The sequence below is a fragment of the Vigna unguiculata genome, chromosome 9 (genome assembly GCF_004118075.2).
Source record: "Vigna unguiculata cultivar IT97K-499-35 chromosome 9, ASM411807v1, whole genome shotgun sequence".
Lineage (NCBI taxonomy): Eukaryota > Viridiplantae > Streptophyta > Magnoliopsida > Fabales > Fabaceae > Vigna > Vigna unguiculata.
This window is the reverse complement of record NC_040287.1, coordinates 1,727,354-1,743,956: the sequence shown is the minus strand read 5'-3', so window position 1 is coordinate 1,743,956 and position 16,603 is coordinate 1,727,354. Positions and strand designations below refer to the sequence as shown.

Here is a 16,603-nt window from a genome sequence, read left to right as displayed (position 1 = left end):
GCAGTACTTTTGTAGTAACTTTACTAAGGAAAAAAATCACGACTAAATCTTAAAATAATATATTCTATTAATATATCAAAACAAATATATAATTTAAATAACAATTTTCATTAAAAAAAACAGGCATTGCCAAATATCAATAAAAAGAATTTGACATTGGAGTTTTTTTTTTTCTTAAAAAAAATATACTTTAGCAAAGATAAGACCGTGGAGAACCAAGTAGTTCCAAAGCATATTGATATACAGTGGAAGAATTACGCAATATATCACATATTCAATTTATTATTGGTATAAAGAAAATAAAATAAGATACCATATCAACACTAAATAAACATATACCTTTCGATCTTTTTACACCTATTTACCATTTAATGAAATACTATATTTTAATTTTCCTATTTAATTCATCTCCAAATATTTGATATTTTAAAACAAAAAAGTTTCTTTTATTAGTCTTCAATAGGCATGGAAAAAAAAATCAATGTTTATATATCATATCTTTTTCAAAATAACAGTGAAATATTCTAGATTCCTAAAATTTAGAAAACATATAAAGGTGCCAACTTTACAACATGAGACTCATGTTATATTCTGAACTAAACAACTTTATAATATACGAGAGGATGCAAATTTTATTTTATAAGTTGATTGTGTAAGATTGAATTATATTTTTACTTCTTAATATGATATCAGAATCATGAATTAGAATCTATCTTAGAGACAATTGTTATTTGTTGAATATACTGTCCACGTACATCGAACTACTACTAAACCATTTATTAATATTTAATCTCATGTACAATATAATATGCTTCAATATAAAGGAAGGTGTTGGAAGTCTCATTTCACCTCAAAACAAATTTATAATATATAAGTGGATGGAAATTTTATTTTACGATATAAGGTTAAATTAAACTTATTCACTATTTATCAGAACTAAAATCTAATTATCACTAAGAAACAAATTATCTATTCATTTACGATCATAAACATAGAACTGTGAATCTCACTTCCAATTAGTAGAACTTTTCTACTTAAATGGAACGAGTGCAATATGCTTCACTAATCTTTCAAACGAATTCACAGACAATGCAAATTGAAAACCAAAACTTACAATGACATATAATAAGACATGAATCCAACTGACACCACCTTTCTACCTAGAACTTTATAGTAATAAGGTTATGGATTCTTTTTGCTGTATGGTATTCAACTTAGTTTAGCTATGTTTAGCTATTCATGGATAAAAGAGGAAGAAGAAATGACCCAGAAAACGAAAAAATTAGATTGAATATGAAAGCACAAAGAATTTTTTCTAGTTATCAAGTGAGAAGCTGCTTCTTCTCCAAAACCTTAGTCTGAACTTAACATACATGAAGTTCCCTCAAAGAGTCTCGGAATCACTTTCAAAATATTTCATTACAGTCACATAAGATCTCTCATACTAACATTCAGAACTCACTGCTCACGCTCTCATATTTACTTTCGATGTTCTCAATCGCTTTGAAATTCAAATTTTAGTCACAATAACTTGGTTCATCCTTCAAAGATTTTTCTATCAAAGTAAAAAAACTAAATTTTGAAATAAAATATTAAATAAACATGCTCCAGTTGAATGGTTGAATTAACATTACATCTAATTCAAACTAAGAAGTAAATGGGTACAATTGTAGGAGAAACACGAACACAATATAGTTGACCTCTTGTTACTCTTTCTTCTTTCTCTTCTCCTCTAACTCAAGAAGGTCTTCCAATACCTTGTCATCCAAATACTCAAACTCAATAACTTCACCTTGTGCAGTAGAAGAATTTCCGATGACATTGGTAGAAGAAGAAGAAGAAGATGATGATGATGATGATGACAAGAAAGGGAGATGAGAATGGTACTCATCAGGGAAATTAAGGATTGCAAGAGCACCCCTTAATTCTATGGCTGCTCGATCATAAGCTCTTGCTGCTGCTTCTGCTGTGTCAAATGTCCCTAACCATTGTCTTCCCGTAGGTTTTGTTGGGTCTCTGATCTCTGCTCCAAACTTACCCCATGGCCTCCTTCTCACACCACGGTACCTTCCTTCTTCCCCTCCTTTTTCGTTCTCCTCTTTACGTCGCTCCTCCATGTTGTTCTTCGGATTTTCCCAGGTAACAGAAACAATCTTATTCCAGACACCTCTTTTAATAGAAACTCAAACGTTGTTCAGTATGCTGTGAGAGACTGGTCTTTTTGCTAGAACTTATACGTCACAATATGTTTGCTTATCAAAACCTTGTTTTCTTCTATTACGACTTTTGTAATGGTAGGGTCAGTTATGCCTACGCCAGATGCATATATAGCCAGCGTCGTGAATAGTATTCTGTCACCTTCTTAGAATCTTTCGCGATGAAGTGTAAAAATTCGATTCATCGACTTATACCGAGGGAAGAACAACAATATTTTCAAAACCACTCTTTAGGGAAATTATTTATTGACAAATTTTTTTAAACAAATTTAACAAAGTTTAAAGTAATAATAGTATTTTTTTTACCTAAATAGATAGTTTATAAAAAAAAAACTTAGTTAAACTATTATTTTCTTTTAGTAAATAGCTGAATGGTAATTTATTTCAATAATAAAATAAAATATAAATTTAGTTATAAGTTGACCGAACGGAAACAAGAGCATTTGAGGAGGGTAAATAGGATTATGTTATAAGTTGTACATGGACCGTGACTTTAACGTGAAATGTTCAGTGCACTTTTTCTATCAGGCTTATGTGGGGGGTGACAATATATAGCTTAATGCGCGTCTTGAATTGATTATTAAATTAATTAACTGTGACCTAATTCAAATTTGCCAAGAACAATGAACATGCATGTTAATACCATAGTTTGACCCAGATCAATTGGGTGTTTACTGAATTGACCTATCTTGCAATAATAAGATTCCTTTCATTCTTTGTTTTTCGAGTAGAAGATTCTACATTAATCTTCTTTTGATTCGAATAAAACGCCTTTATTTTTTTTCCTTTTTGGCAGACGAATCAATGGGTAAAAACAGGTGCTAGTATTGAAGGTGTCACTTTCTTGCTAATGTTGAGATATGTGTTATTCATCTAGTATCTTCTTGTTAGGTAGAGAAGTGATTAGAGAGTGCTTAATTGTAAACTTTGAAAAACAACAATTTATGGAGGTGCAGGTTAAATTATGGATGTGCAGAAAGAAAAAACTTCCTAACTCATACGAGAAAAAGAAGCCCAAGTAATGAGAGGGCTTTGATGCCCTTAGTCACAAGTCTTTTTCAAAACTTTTCATAAGCACGTCAACTTTGCAACTTTGCAGAGTTTCACATCACTCAGAAAACAAAAGGGTGTGTCTCTTCGATATACAAAACCACTTATCAAGAATATTAATGATATCCTTTCACTAACTCAACCAAAATAAATAATTATATTTTTTAAACATGTTCAAATATAGAAAGGTACAACTCGTCTTAATTCTACCTAGTATAAGTCGGTTATGTGAAGAAAACCAAATATCTCGGAGAAGTAAATTATTGCAACTTGAACTTAATTATCCATTTACATTAATAAATAATTAAGGAACAGAGATAAGGAAAACTTTATCCTCATTACATCAAATCAAAAGATATGTGTGGACATGCTAATCTAAACTTTTATTTGTTTGTTGTAGTGCTTTTCAGTGCTTGATCTTACTTTTATAAAATTAATGTTTAGTGACTTATCAAACTTGTTTAGAAATTGTTTTATCATAAGACATTTAAAAGACAAGTGGGCTTATTGTTGGCCAAAATAGATCTGTTAATAATTTTTTTTATATATCTTTGTAATATACTTTATACAATTACGTATATATATATATATATATATATATATATATATATATATATATATATATATAAGATAACATAAAAGTTTGGATTTCATCCACTTTTGAATGAATGATTCTATTATTAGATATTGTGTTTTTTATCTCCATATACTAGGGAATATTAAAAATCTAAATTAGAATAAAATAACGTATCCCCAAAACAAATAAATGCCATCAGACAAATAATTTCACTTTTTGTATTTGAAAAATGCCTGAAGCCTGAAATTCGATTTATTTAACCAGTAGCTAACCAACTACAACGGAAGGGTCTCAATAACTGCCATTAAAATAAAAATTAAAACGAATAAATATGGAACAACCGACACAACAAAAATTAAAATAATAACCTATTAATTACAAACGCAACCTAATTTAAGAAGCCATCAACCTCAACATAGCCAACCATTTTCTCAGGTTACAGCATCGCTTCTTCATCTGCCAAGTAAGAAAAATGCCAAATGCTACTTCATTAACAAATTGAAGCAACAACTTTTCCATATATATGCACATCGAAGTGCTATTATTTCAAGAATCTGTTGCATTAACTGCAAGATTTTCGAAGCTTACAGTGTACAATTGAATCAATGTTGAACGAGGAGGGGGAAGAACCCAATAACACAGGTTCAGTTATGAATACAAAAAGAGAGAAAAAAAAAAGAGGAACTGAATAAAAATGCAGTCCAATTTCTAATCTTTGTTATTCCTTCCTTCTCTTCTCTTCAATCTCAAGAAGATCCTCCAACACCTTGTCATCCAAATACTCGAACTCAATAACTTCCTTTCTGGCAAAAGAACTTCCATTGTCCTTAGCAGAAGAATCTGACGACAATACAAAAGGAAGATGAGAATAGTACTCATCGGGAAAATTAAGGATCGCAAGAGCACCCCTCAAAGCAATGGCAGCACGATCATAAGCTCTGGCTGCTTCTTCGGCAGTGTCAAACGTTCCCAACCATTGTCTTCCCGTAGGTTTTGTCGGATCTCTAATCTCTGCTCCAAACTTACCCCACGGTCTCTTTCTCACACCACGATACTTCACTTCTTCCTCTTTTGATCTCTCTTTCTCCATATATGTTTTCGCTTAAACAACTTTGGTCTTTTTTCACTATTTCCATTCTTTCTTTCAACTCCTTGTATATATATATGCAAATAGAAGCAGCCTCTGTGTGATGCAATTGAGTAAGGTTGTAACTCTTAGTTTTTGTTTCTTGTTATTGACCTGATTCTGAGGTTTCTTTAGGAAGTGTAAAAGTTGGACTCTTCTTTGACTTGGTTTATCATATTTTGGAAGGAACTGGTACTAGAATGAGTATATTTGGACAGGTTCCGTTCCAATGATGTCCAAAATTCGTCACTTTTGCATCCTATATACAGTCGAGGCTCTTTTTCTAGTAGCTTCACAGCTGAGGTGGCGACTGGGTCGAAACGATTAAAGTGCTCATATATTTTATTATTTGTGGAATTATTATGAATTATTTTAATTATAGAACAGTGATAGAACCCTATGACATTGACACATCCTAAGAGGTTAGAACGCAAACACAAGATAACATTTTTTATTTTACACGAGGAACGAATTTTAATAACCAGAATAAAGTTAGAACCATAAAACATGAATAACAGTCCCACATATAATAATACAGTGTTGAATAAATGTGAAATATATGTAGTAGATTATGCCCACCTTACGTAAGTCATACATATTCATTTTATTTTATAATAAAGTAAACATAATAACTGTGTGTTTCTATTTTTTAAATATTTGTATTGTATTATAAATTAATAATATATAAATTAATTAAATTAATATATAAAAGAAAAAGAATAATAAATAATTAAAGATTAATTGTGGAAACTATAAATATAATAAAAATGAGTTAAATATCTTTTTATCTTTCAATTTTTAATATGAAATTTAAAATTAGTTTATTTTCAGAATTTTCATCTAGTTTAGTTTTTAACTCTAGAAATACATAAGTTTAATGTTTTTTAATAATTTATTTTAGTTTATTTAACATCTCATATGTATTTTTAAATTGTGTTAAAAGATATAAAAAATGCAAAAAATATTTTAAAATATATTTAAAACATTAAATAAATTAATAAAATTTGATTAAAAATATTGAATTCAGATCTCTAAAGTTGGAACTAAACTAGATTAAACTTTTAAGAATGAACAAATTTTAATTCTCACAAGATAAGAATCTAAAACTATATTTAACCTTAAAATAAAAAAAAGAATCTGTGAAATTTTATACACAATAGCACTTCTAAAAAAACAGTTAATAATTATTATTATTTTTAAATCAGTTAACAGTTATATTATAAAAGATAAAATGAAAATAAAAATTGTATGAAAAAAGAACAGATACATATAGATTTCATGCTTTTCTAATTTAAAATATAAAGGTAGAGTAAGTGTTTTCCTTTTATTTGTACCATGACAAAATATATCTATATTTAATAGAATAGATTTGTTATTTTATTTTATACAATACATTTCATTTCATTTCGTTGTCGTTTATTAATTATTAGATTAAATAATTGACTGCAGTTCAGAATACCGCAACTAAACTGGTTCAAAATTGCTGTAGATCAATTTTTTAATAATTTTGTTGTACATCATATTAGACTTGTTGGGTTAATATATGAATTGACATTAATATTATTCAAATCCAGTGTAGATAATTTGACCTGAATTGTACAACGATTCAATTTGATTTTTTTTTTAATAAAAAAAACTTGTAATCTTTTAAAATATAAATTATTAGATGCAAATGATTCAGATTTAACAAATTTCGTTTATCTTGTTTAGGGTATTTATTTATATAAAAATAAGTTTATTTTGATTCCACTGAATGCGTGCATCATTTAAATATTTCAACTACCAAGTTAGACTGGTTTGCAATCCTAGTTAGATTACTTACATAACTTATTAGTCTTAATTAGGTAACTAATAGAGTGATAGTAATGTGGATTAGTTCGTTACGTTTTGGTCTGCATTTGACTAAAAAAAATTATCCAAATTATTCATGAATTGCAGGTTAGTTTTTATTATTAGCTCATCATGTATAGAGTCATGCATAGGGATTGGCTCGTCAGTTTGTGGCCATCCCTATAAAAATAACTTAAACGTTATAACAATAATTTTATTTTAATATTTTATATTACTATTGTATCTCATAAATCTACAGCTAACAATTAAATTAAATAAACATAATATTAAGATTAACAATAAATAAATAATATGTCAAAGTTAAATTTTGTATAAAAAAAAATATAAAATATTTTTTATACAAAATTATAGCATTTAATAATTGATGTTAAATGTGGATAAAAGAAATGACTTAGGGATTCAAACATAAAGCGGTGGAGAAAAATAAAATAAATAAAAGAGTTATAGATTAAAATATGTTAACAAGAATTTTTGTTGGTTATACGAGTTAGTATGTCCCTCTCCAATAATGATTAATGACTAGGGTGGACTCTTGTGATAGGCCTATACGATCATAGAATTAAAATACTCTGTATGTTAAGGCAATGTGGTTATATATTGTGTCATAGTCTCATATCTCATATCTGTTGGAAATAAGAAAGTAAAGTGAGCATTATATAAAGATAAAAATTTACAAATTCATTGTTTTAAGATTTTGAGTTGGTAGTGATGTCAATACTTTATATATGATTGGACTTAGTTCTCTTTAGTGTTTTATTGTAACAATGAAGTTATAAGCAACTGGAGATTTCATGCTTTTGAGCTAAGCCTTTGTCCCATTCTATTTCTATCTCCTTCTCCTTGGGTTTTTTCTTCTCCTTTCTGGTTTGATTTCAAGTATTCCTCCTTTGAAATGCGTGCTCCTCTTACTTTATCACCATATACAGGTTCAGCACTATGTCCACTTATGCATTTGGGCCTGACACGGCCTTGTTTCTGGACGCGCAGAGAAGACATGCTATGCATAGCGAAAGGTGAAGTTCTCGTTGCGCAGACACGGTGGCCTTGCAGTTGCAGAGGGGAAGGGGGCGTGAAGGAAAACAAAAACAAGGAATGATTAGAAATAAGAGTGTGGTATGGTGAAAGCGAAAAGAGATATGGAAAATCTAAGGCTAAAATACTCCCTTGGTCCATGTTTTCGCTGGAAAATCTCAAATAGGTCCATAGATTTTTTTTCATCTCAATTTGGTCTATAATTCTACAAAATTTATTCAATTAAGCCCAATTCGTTAACAACGTTAAGTTGAGTAACGATTTTTTGTATAACACTATTCACGTTTCAATGGATGGCTGATGTGGATTTATTTTTTAATGTGAACAGTACAAGGTGGAAAATAATTTTTGAATTAAACAGACATGTTTTTCAAGGTCGTCGTTTTGTTTATTAATTTCGTAATTATAAAGTCGTTTTGGGATGATTTTAAAATTAGGGATTAAGAGAAATAAGGATTGCGAGTAGGTTTGGGATTGCGACGAGGGATTGGGATTGCGAGGCGGAGGAAGGCGCTGCCATTTTTCAACGTTGATTGCAATCTCTAAGCTTTATCGTGACAACATTGTTGAGCGAAGGTCATCTACACTGAAGGTTAGAAGTTGGATTTGGAATTTTGTTTGTTATTTTTGTTGATTGGGGTTTAGGGTTTTTTGGACTTCGATTTTTGTTTGCTTTGTTTTCATGGATGGAAGTGTGGGAGTGTTGTGTGATTGGGGTTTAAGGAGTTTCATTTTCCATTTTGTGCGTGGGTCTGTGGTCCCCCATTTGCTTTGAGCAGTGTAGTTTATATTATTTGTGGTCCCCCATATTAATTTGTCGGTTTGACGGTGGTATGGACGGTAATATGTGTATCCTTTTGTGGGCATTTTAATTTCAGGTTGGATGTCTGAAGATCGTTTCGAAGTGGTGGTCCACCACTGTGGGCATTTTGTCAGTGATGGGAAGCTACGGTATGACGGTTGGGAAAAGGTGTCGTGGTTCTGTGATCCTGATACGTGGAGCAATTTCGAGATTCTGCATGAAGTACGAGAATTGGGACATCTTAATCCCAAAGAGTTGTGGTACTCTGTTGGAGGAGAGTCAGTGCTAGAAGATAGGTTGGTGCAGCTAGTTGATGACAAAGGCGTTATGCATATGGCCACCATATCTATGATAAATGGCGTTGTTCATCTTTATGTGGTGCACAGGATGACTGAACCTGAGGTTATTAACATGATCGAAGGGGGTGTGGTTGATAATGAAGGGGATAAAGAAGTGGAGGGTGATGGTGAAGTTGAAAAGGAGTTGGATGATGAAGTTAATGGACAAAAAGAGACAGATAAGGAGGATGTGCAGGATTTTGATGCTGAAGTTGAAAAGGAGTTGGATGATGATGGAGAAAAAGAGACTGATAAGGAGGATGTGCAGGAGGTTCATGCTGAAGTTGAAGAGAACTTACATGAGGCAGATGAGGTGGAGGTGGTTGAGGTTTATGACGAAACCGAAGATAAGTCAGATGCAGATGGTGAGGATACAATGACTGATGTTGCTGCAGAGCAGTTTGGTGATGAAGGGCTTGTTGATGTCAGTGTTGAAGCTGACGAGGAAGTTGAGCCATGGGATGGTCACGTGGAATGTGAAGTTGGTGGTACTCCAGAAGATATTGGAGGAGCAGGTTCTTCCAGTCAACCACAGTGTAGTAATTCAAGTGAGGATGAGGTTGTAGGAGTAGGATCTGGTGATGAATTTTCAGATATTGAGTGGCACTCAGATGAATTCCTTACTGCAACCGACACTGATGAGGAAGACAATGATAAAGAGAGTTATGGAAGCTTTCCAACTTTCTCAATGCCAAAAAGTATGGACCAATACAAATGGGAAGTTGGTACCTATTTCACAGAGAAAAAGGAATTTACAGAAGCTATTCGAACATATGCATTGGCAAATGGAAAGAATTTAAGATTTGATCGAAATGACAGGAGTAGAGTTACTGTCAAATGTTTTGGTGCGGAGGGAAAGTGCAATTGGTATGCTTATTGTGCATATATGTCTGTAGTGAAGTCTTGGCAACTTAGGAAAATAATTGATGAGCATAGCTGCAATAGAGACTTTAATGTGAAGTTAATGAATGCAAAATGGTTGAGTAAGAAGATGGAAAAGACTGTTAGAGAAAACCCGCATATGAAGGTCATGGATATCCGTGACAAGGTATCTAGGAAGTGGAATGTCTGTATATCTAGAAATATGGCTTTCAGAGCAAAAGCAATTGCAAGAGATGCTGTTGATGGTTCATTCACAGAGCAATATAGAAGAATATACGATTATGCAAATGAGCTTTTGAGAGGAAATTCGGGTTCTACAGTGAAGGTTAAAGTGGAAAACATTGATGGTGAAGTCATATTTAGTAGGTTTTATGCATGCCTAAAGGCATGCAATGATAGTTTTGCCGCATGTAGGCCCATTATTGGAGTGGATGGCTGCTTTTTGAAGGGCAAGTATGGTGGAGAGTTATTGACAGCAGTATTTAATGACTTCATTTTTTGTGTACTGGTATGTTAGGTTCTGGTCAAGATCACGGTTCACTATAAGACCTCAATGTGACAGCAAAGCATGTACAAAACTCCAGGTCATCAGCAGTAAACGCCGTTTATGAAGAAATAACGGAATGGGCTTAATTGAATCAATTTTGCAGAATTATGGACCAAATTGAGATTAAAAAAAATCTATGGACCTATTTGAGATTTTTCAGCGAAAACATGGACCAAGGGAGTATTTTAGCCAAAATCTAATTCAGAATAAAAGATCATCTAATGGAAATTCGGTGTAATCTTTCCATTAATCTCTCAAAATTATATTTTTTCTTAGTTTTCTTTAACATTATCATTATTTATGTTGAATAATATCTTGCATTTATGTTAGTTCAACTTTCTTTTCTGACTTTTTTTCATAAAGAATTACAATTTATTAAAAAATTGAATTGAGTAGAAAACCATATAAATAATACTATATTAAAAAAATTTTAAAAAAAATGTAATCAACAAGGAATTTGCATTATTTGGGAGGAGGTAATATAATTGCTAATTGAAAATAAAAATACAGAAAGCCAACATTTCACAACATCCAGATTGAAAATATATATATATATATATATATATATATATATATATATATATATATATATTAAAGAGTTTTTAAAATAATTTAACTTAAATTAGAAAACAATTAAAAGTAAAAAAATATCCCCATAAGTAACTAATAGATGTTAACTAATATAGTATATTTAAACAAATTGATGAATGAATCTTTTATTGAATGGCAACCAAACCTTTAAATAACAGCATAAATACAATTGTAACTGACAAAAACAAAATAACAGAATAAAAATCAAATCTCGTAACAGACTCAACAAATATAACTTCAACAAACCCTCCCTTAAACTAATTGCACCCATGCACTTTGTTTAAAGTTGGAATTTCGCACACTCCAAGCAGTTTTCGAAATTTCAGAAAAGAATCCAATTTTAAAGGCTTGGTCATAATATCTGCAATTTGGTCCTGTGTTCCGCAATGAACTAGCTCAATGACCCCATCTCTTGTGAGATCTCTGAGGAAGTAAAACCTTACATCTATGTGTTTACTCCTTCCATGCATAACTGGGTTTTTGGACAATTTGATAGTTGAGCAATTATCACACATTATCAGAGTACTTTCTGTTTGATCCAATCCTAACTCCTTTAGGACCCTTCTCATCCAAATTGCTTGACAAGCACATCCAGTTGCTGCAATGAACTCAGCTTCTGTGGTGGAAAGTGTGACAATTGGTTGCTTTTTGGAGGACCAAGCAACACTGCCTTCACTCATTAGGAACACATATCCTGATGTACTTTTTCTATCCTCTACATCTCCAGCATAGTCACTATCAGTAAAACCCAATAGCTTCTCAGTTCCTCCTCTTTTATATAGAATCCCATAGTTTTCAGTACCCTTTAAATACCTAAGAATTCTCTTAGCCACTTTAGCATGCATTTCTGTTGGTTGAGTCATATACCTGCTAATTAAGCTGACCACAAACATCAAATCTAGTCGGGTGGTAGTGATGTACATCAAACTACCAACCATTTGTTTGAAATGAGTTTCATCAATTTTGACTCCCCCTTCATCTTTACATAAATTATTTCCTGGCACAATAGGATTGTTGACAGAATTACTTTCTTCCATGCCAAATCGCCTCAGAATTTCTTGAGCATATTTCTTTTGGTGTATGTAAATCCCATTAGAACATTGCAACACTTCAATGCCTAAGAAAAATCTCATTTTTCCTAAATCTGTCATCTCAAACTGTTGTTGCATGGATTTCTTAAAATGATTCATCATAAGCTCATCATTTCCTGTGTATATAAGATCGTCTACATAAACACTGATAATAAGAATCTTACCTTCTTTGCTCCATTTAAAAAAGAGTGTTTGCTCATTTTGACTTTGCTGAAAACCTTCACTAACAAAATAAGACTCAATGCGGCTAAACCAAGTTCGTGGTGCTTGTTTTAGACCGTATAAAGCCTTATGGAGTTTATAAACCATATGTTCACTTCCTTTCTTCTCATATCCTTTTGGTTGAACAACATACACGTCTTCCGTTAAGGTTCCATGTAGGAAAGCGGATTTGACATCAAATTGATAGATACTCCATCCTCGTTGTGCAGCAATTGCTATTACCATTCTAATAGTATCCATCCGAGCTACAGGGGCAAAAACTTCATTGTAGTCAATACCATGCTTTTGTGAATACCCTTTAGCCACGAGGCGAGCTTTGAATTTATCCACTTCTCCATGTTCATTTACTTTGCTTTTGTATATCCATTTAACTCCAATCTTCTTTGCACCATTCGGTAACTCAAATAATTTCCAAGTATGGTTTTTCTCTATAGCTGTGATCTCATCTTCCATGGCTTGCCTCCATTTAGCACTTTTTACTGCATCTTCAAAACATATTGGATATGCAGAATCTACCAAAGCCATATGCACGATATCTTCATCTTCTGACAGTCCTTCTCCTGACACATAATCTTCCCTCCACCTTGGAGCATGTCTTATTCTTCCATCTTCATCTACAACATTTTGTGTTGTATCAAGTTGATCTCCAATCTGATCAGTCTCTTCAATTTCGTTCTCCTCAGTTGGGTTTGCATCAGTATGATCATATTCATAAAATTCGTTGTTTCCACCTTCTGAATCTACTTGCAAGTTTTCTTTGGAGGCTGTATTCCAATCCCACTGTTTTTCGTCTTCAAAAATGACATCCCGACTTATTAAAACTTTTCTTGATGCAGGATCATATAACTTGTACCCCTTTGATTCATCACTAACACCAAGGAGAACACATTTAACACTTTTACCTTCTAATTTGGTCCTCTTAGCATCTGGAATACGTGCATGTCCTACACATCCAAATACTCTAAAATGCTCAACAGAAGGTTTCTCACCACTCCACGCCTCCTCTGGTGTCATTCCTTTAACTGCCAACGTGGGGGATCGATTTAGAACATATGTTGTCCACTTCACAGCTTCAGGCCAAAACATTTTCGGAACTCCCTTGGAAGACAACATTGATCTGACTAGGTTCAACATCGTCCTGTTTTTACGCTCGGCCACTCCATTTTGTTGTGGAGTATAAGCTGTAGTTAATTGCCTCTTTATCCCATTCAATTTACAAAAATCGTTGAACTCTGCTGAATTGAATTCTCCTCCTCTGTCTGTACGTAAACATTTGATAGCCAAACCACTTTCTTTCTCAACAAGCATTTTAAAACACTTGAAATGATGGAATGCTTCTGATTTTTCCAATAAAAAATATACCCAAGCTTTTCTAGAATAGTCATCTATAAAGCATAAGAAGTACCTTTTTTGACTATTTGATGCTGGTGTAATAGGACCGCAAATGTCTGCATGAATCAATTGTAATTTTTGGGTTGCTCTCCAATGACTTTGTTTAGGAATTGGCTCACGATGTTGCTTCCCTTGAACGCAATCAGTACACATAATTGTAGAGGTAGGCAGCAAAGGCAAGCCATGAACCATCTCGCTTTTCTGAAGCAATTGTAAACCTTGGTGGCTGAGATGAGCGTATCTGCAATGCCACAAATGAGGAAGTTCTTGTGTTGTGGTGTTGAAACATATTTCCGTTTTTTTTTAAATCCTTGCAGGTAATATAAACATCCTGTTTGGAGTCATCTTGATTTGTAAGATTAATCCTTTGTGAGGATGATATATATTGCACCCTCCTGACTTAAACATGATGGTTAACCCTTTCTCTTGCAACTGGCCAATACTTAATAGATTATTCTTGAGCTCAGGTACGTAAAAAACATCTTGTATCACATGAGTGACACCATTGACATTCAGCTTCACATTTCCTTTGCCAAAAACGTTCATCTTGGTGTTGTTTCCAAGCTTTACTACATGTCTAAAAGATTCATCAATCTCATTGAAATTTGATTTATCTCCACACATGTGATTTGAGCATCCTGAATCGAGAAACCAAGCATCTTCCTTGCTTGTTTGATGTTGAGGAAGCCCAACGTGAGACATTAGCAATATTTCTTCTTCTTCGTCAAATTATGCATAATTAACTTCCTTGTCCAATGAAGGACATTCATACTGGTAGTGACCTAGCTTGTGGCATTTAAAACATTCAATCGTTGCTCGATTGAAAATTTGCCTTCCTCTTCCTCTCCCACGTCCTCTTCCTCTTCCCCTTGTTTCAACATTATCTGAACGCACTGTCAATGCTTGTTCTTCTCCGCTTGATTTGATAAACTTTTGCTCATGAACAACTAGAGAGCTTTGTAGTTCATCAATAGTAAGTCTGTCAATGTCCTTAGATTCCTCAATTGAGACAACAACATAATTGAATTTCTCAGTTAAGGTTCTAAGGATTTTTTCGACAATAGTAACTTCTTTCATATCTTCACCATTACTCCGCATCTTGGTCGCTACATTCATAACACGAGCAAAATATTCAGTTATGGTTTCACCCACTTTCATTTCCAGAACTTCAAAGTCTCTTCCCAGAGCTTGGAGAAGAGAACGCTTTACTCTAGCATTTCCAGCAAACTTTTTCTTCATTGAATCCCATATCTGCTTCGATGTGCGTTTTTCCAGAATTTGCTCAAGAATTGTTCTATCAATGGCTTGAAACAAATAGTTCTTAACTTTGAGATCTTTCGTAATCAGATCCTCCAGCTCCTTTTGTTGCACCTCAGTCAATTCCACTCCTTCTGCAGCGTCATACCCACACTCCACCAAATGCCAATAACCTTTTGATCTTAAAAGGTTTTCCATAAGCATGCTCCAATGGTCATAATGACCATCGAAACGTGGTATGGCAAGTTGCACGAAGCTCTTATCCTCACTCATTTTATGATTCACTCAAAGTCTGCCGCTTTTTTATATCAGGCCCCAAGATGGAGCTCTGATACCAATTTGTTAACTAATATAATATATTTAAACAAATTGATGAATGAATCTTTTATTGAATGGCAGCCAAGCCTTTAAATAACAGCAGAAATACAATTGTAACTGACACAAACAAAATAACAGAATAAAAAACAAATCCCGTAACAGACTCAACGTAACAGACTCAACAAATATAACTTCAACAATAGAGACATTCCCCGCTTCAACCAATTTTCATCCTACACACAGGTGATTTTTCAAGTATTTTCTAAAACAGATTATAAAACCATGTCGGGTTAAATAAATATAACGGTACACATTTGCTTCATTCTTTTATAAAAATGAATATATTAACCAATTATAGAATCCACAAAGATCTGTTCAATGGTGAAGATGTGGTTAATAAACATGAATTATGTGTACTACTTTATAAAGTAGTAACTATGAAAAATAGCAAAAGCGGTGTAAAGAAGCCACCAACCTCAACATTGCCAACTCTTTTTATCTCGTTTCATCATCTGCCAAAAAAGTTCAGTGTCAGGGAAAACAATAATTAAATTATCTCAGAAGCCGAACCAATTTAATGCTATGCACATTATCAAAAAATTAACCAGACTCAATTTCATAGAATTAAAAGGATACTAAAAGAATTGTAGACAGTTGATTCTCATGCTTCACAACCAAAAGCAATTAGCATTCAAAACAAAAATTTCGTATTTGTAGAACTTGGTCCAAACTTGTTAGTATTTTAAGGTTGTTAAAGGAATAGTCGAAGGAATAGAAAAAATGTGTAGATAGTAGAATGTGAAAGTAGTAGTTGAAAAAGTGTATTTTGTAGTTAAAAATAGTTGTATTAGATGTTGTGTTAGTTGTTCTTGATCTTACAAATGGTAAGATACATTGGTATTTATAGACCTATAGATTATTTTAGAAACTCTTAGTTAGAACTTATACAAAGAGTTCTAGATTTTTTTTACATAGTAAAATATTCTTGGCTTTTCTTCCTATCGTAAGCTTTTCTCCGATACTCAAGTTTCATTACATTTCAATAACTATATCTTATATTTTTGTTGATTGCTCTATACTTTAATAAAACCAAACACCTACAGAAGTTAACGTAAGTAAATAAATGTAAGAATAAAAACATAGTTTTCATATATACCCTACATCTGAATTTCTTCAACCACTTTCAGAATAAAACTATATATAGTGGTTCATGATAGAAAAACTTGCTTTCATAAGGTTTTCTGCATGAGATTCTAAAACCATACAATCAATTTCAAGAACCCTAAAAATGGCGGGTGGGGGCATGAAGAT

The 16,603-nt window shown here is 32.7% G+C and overlaps 3 protein-coding genes across 3 annotated transcripts; all 3 read right to left on the bottom strand.

Annotated features, from left to right (window-relative positions):
- Positions 1–1,616: 1,616 nt before the first annotated feature.
- LOC114195968 (ethylene-responsive transcription factor ERF098-like) lies at positions 1,617–2,212 on the bottom strand. Its single transcript, XM_028086422.1, has one exon. The coding sequence runs from the start codon at positions 2,115–2,117 to the stop codon at positions 1,707–1,709; it is 411 nt and encodes a 136-aa protein (XP_027942223.1). The 5' UTR covers positions 2,118–2,212; the 3' UTR covers positions 1,617–1,706.
- Positions 2,213–4,353: 2,141 nt separating this feature from the next.
- On the bottom strand, positions 4,354–4,964 carry LOC114164825 (ethylene-responsive transcription factor ERF098-like). The gene has a single exon (XM_028049599.1). It carries the CDS (start codon positions 4,931–4,933, stop codon positions 4,562–4,564), a length of 372 nt encoding a protein of 123 aa, XP_027905400.1. The 5' UTR covers positions 4,934–4,964; the 3' UTR covers positions 4,354–4,561.
- A 9,482-nt stretch (positions 4,965–14,446) lies between these two features.
- On the bottom strand, positions 14,447–14,956 carry LOC114162598. Its single transcript, XM_028046537.1, has one exon. The coding sequence runs from the start codon at positions 14,954–14,956 to the stop codon at positions 14,447–14,449; it is 510 nt and encodes a 169-aa protein (XP_027902338.1).
- Positions 14,957–16,603: the final 1,647 nt, after the last annotated feature.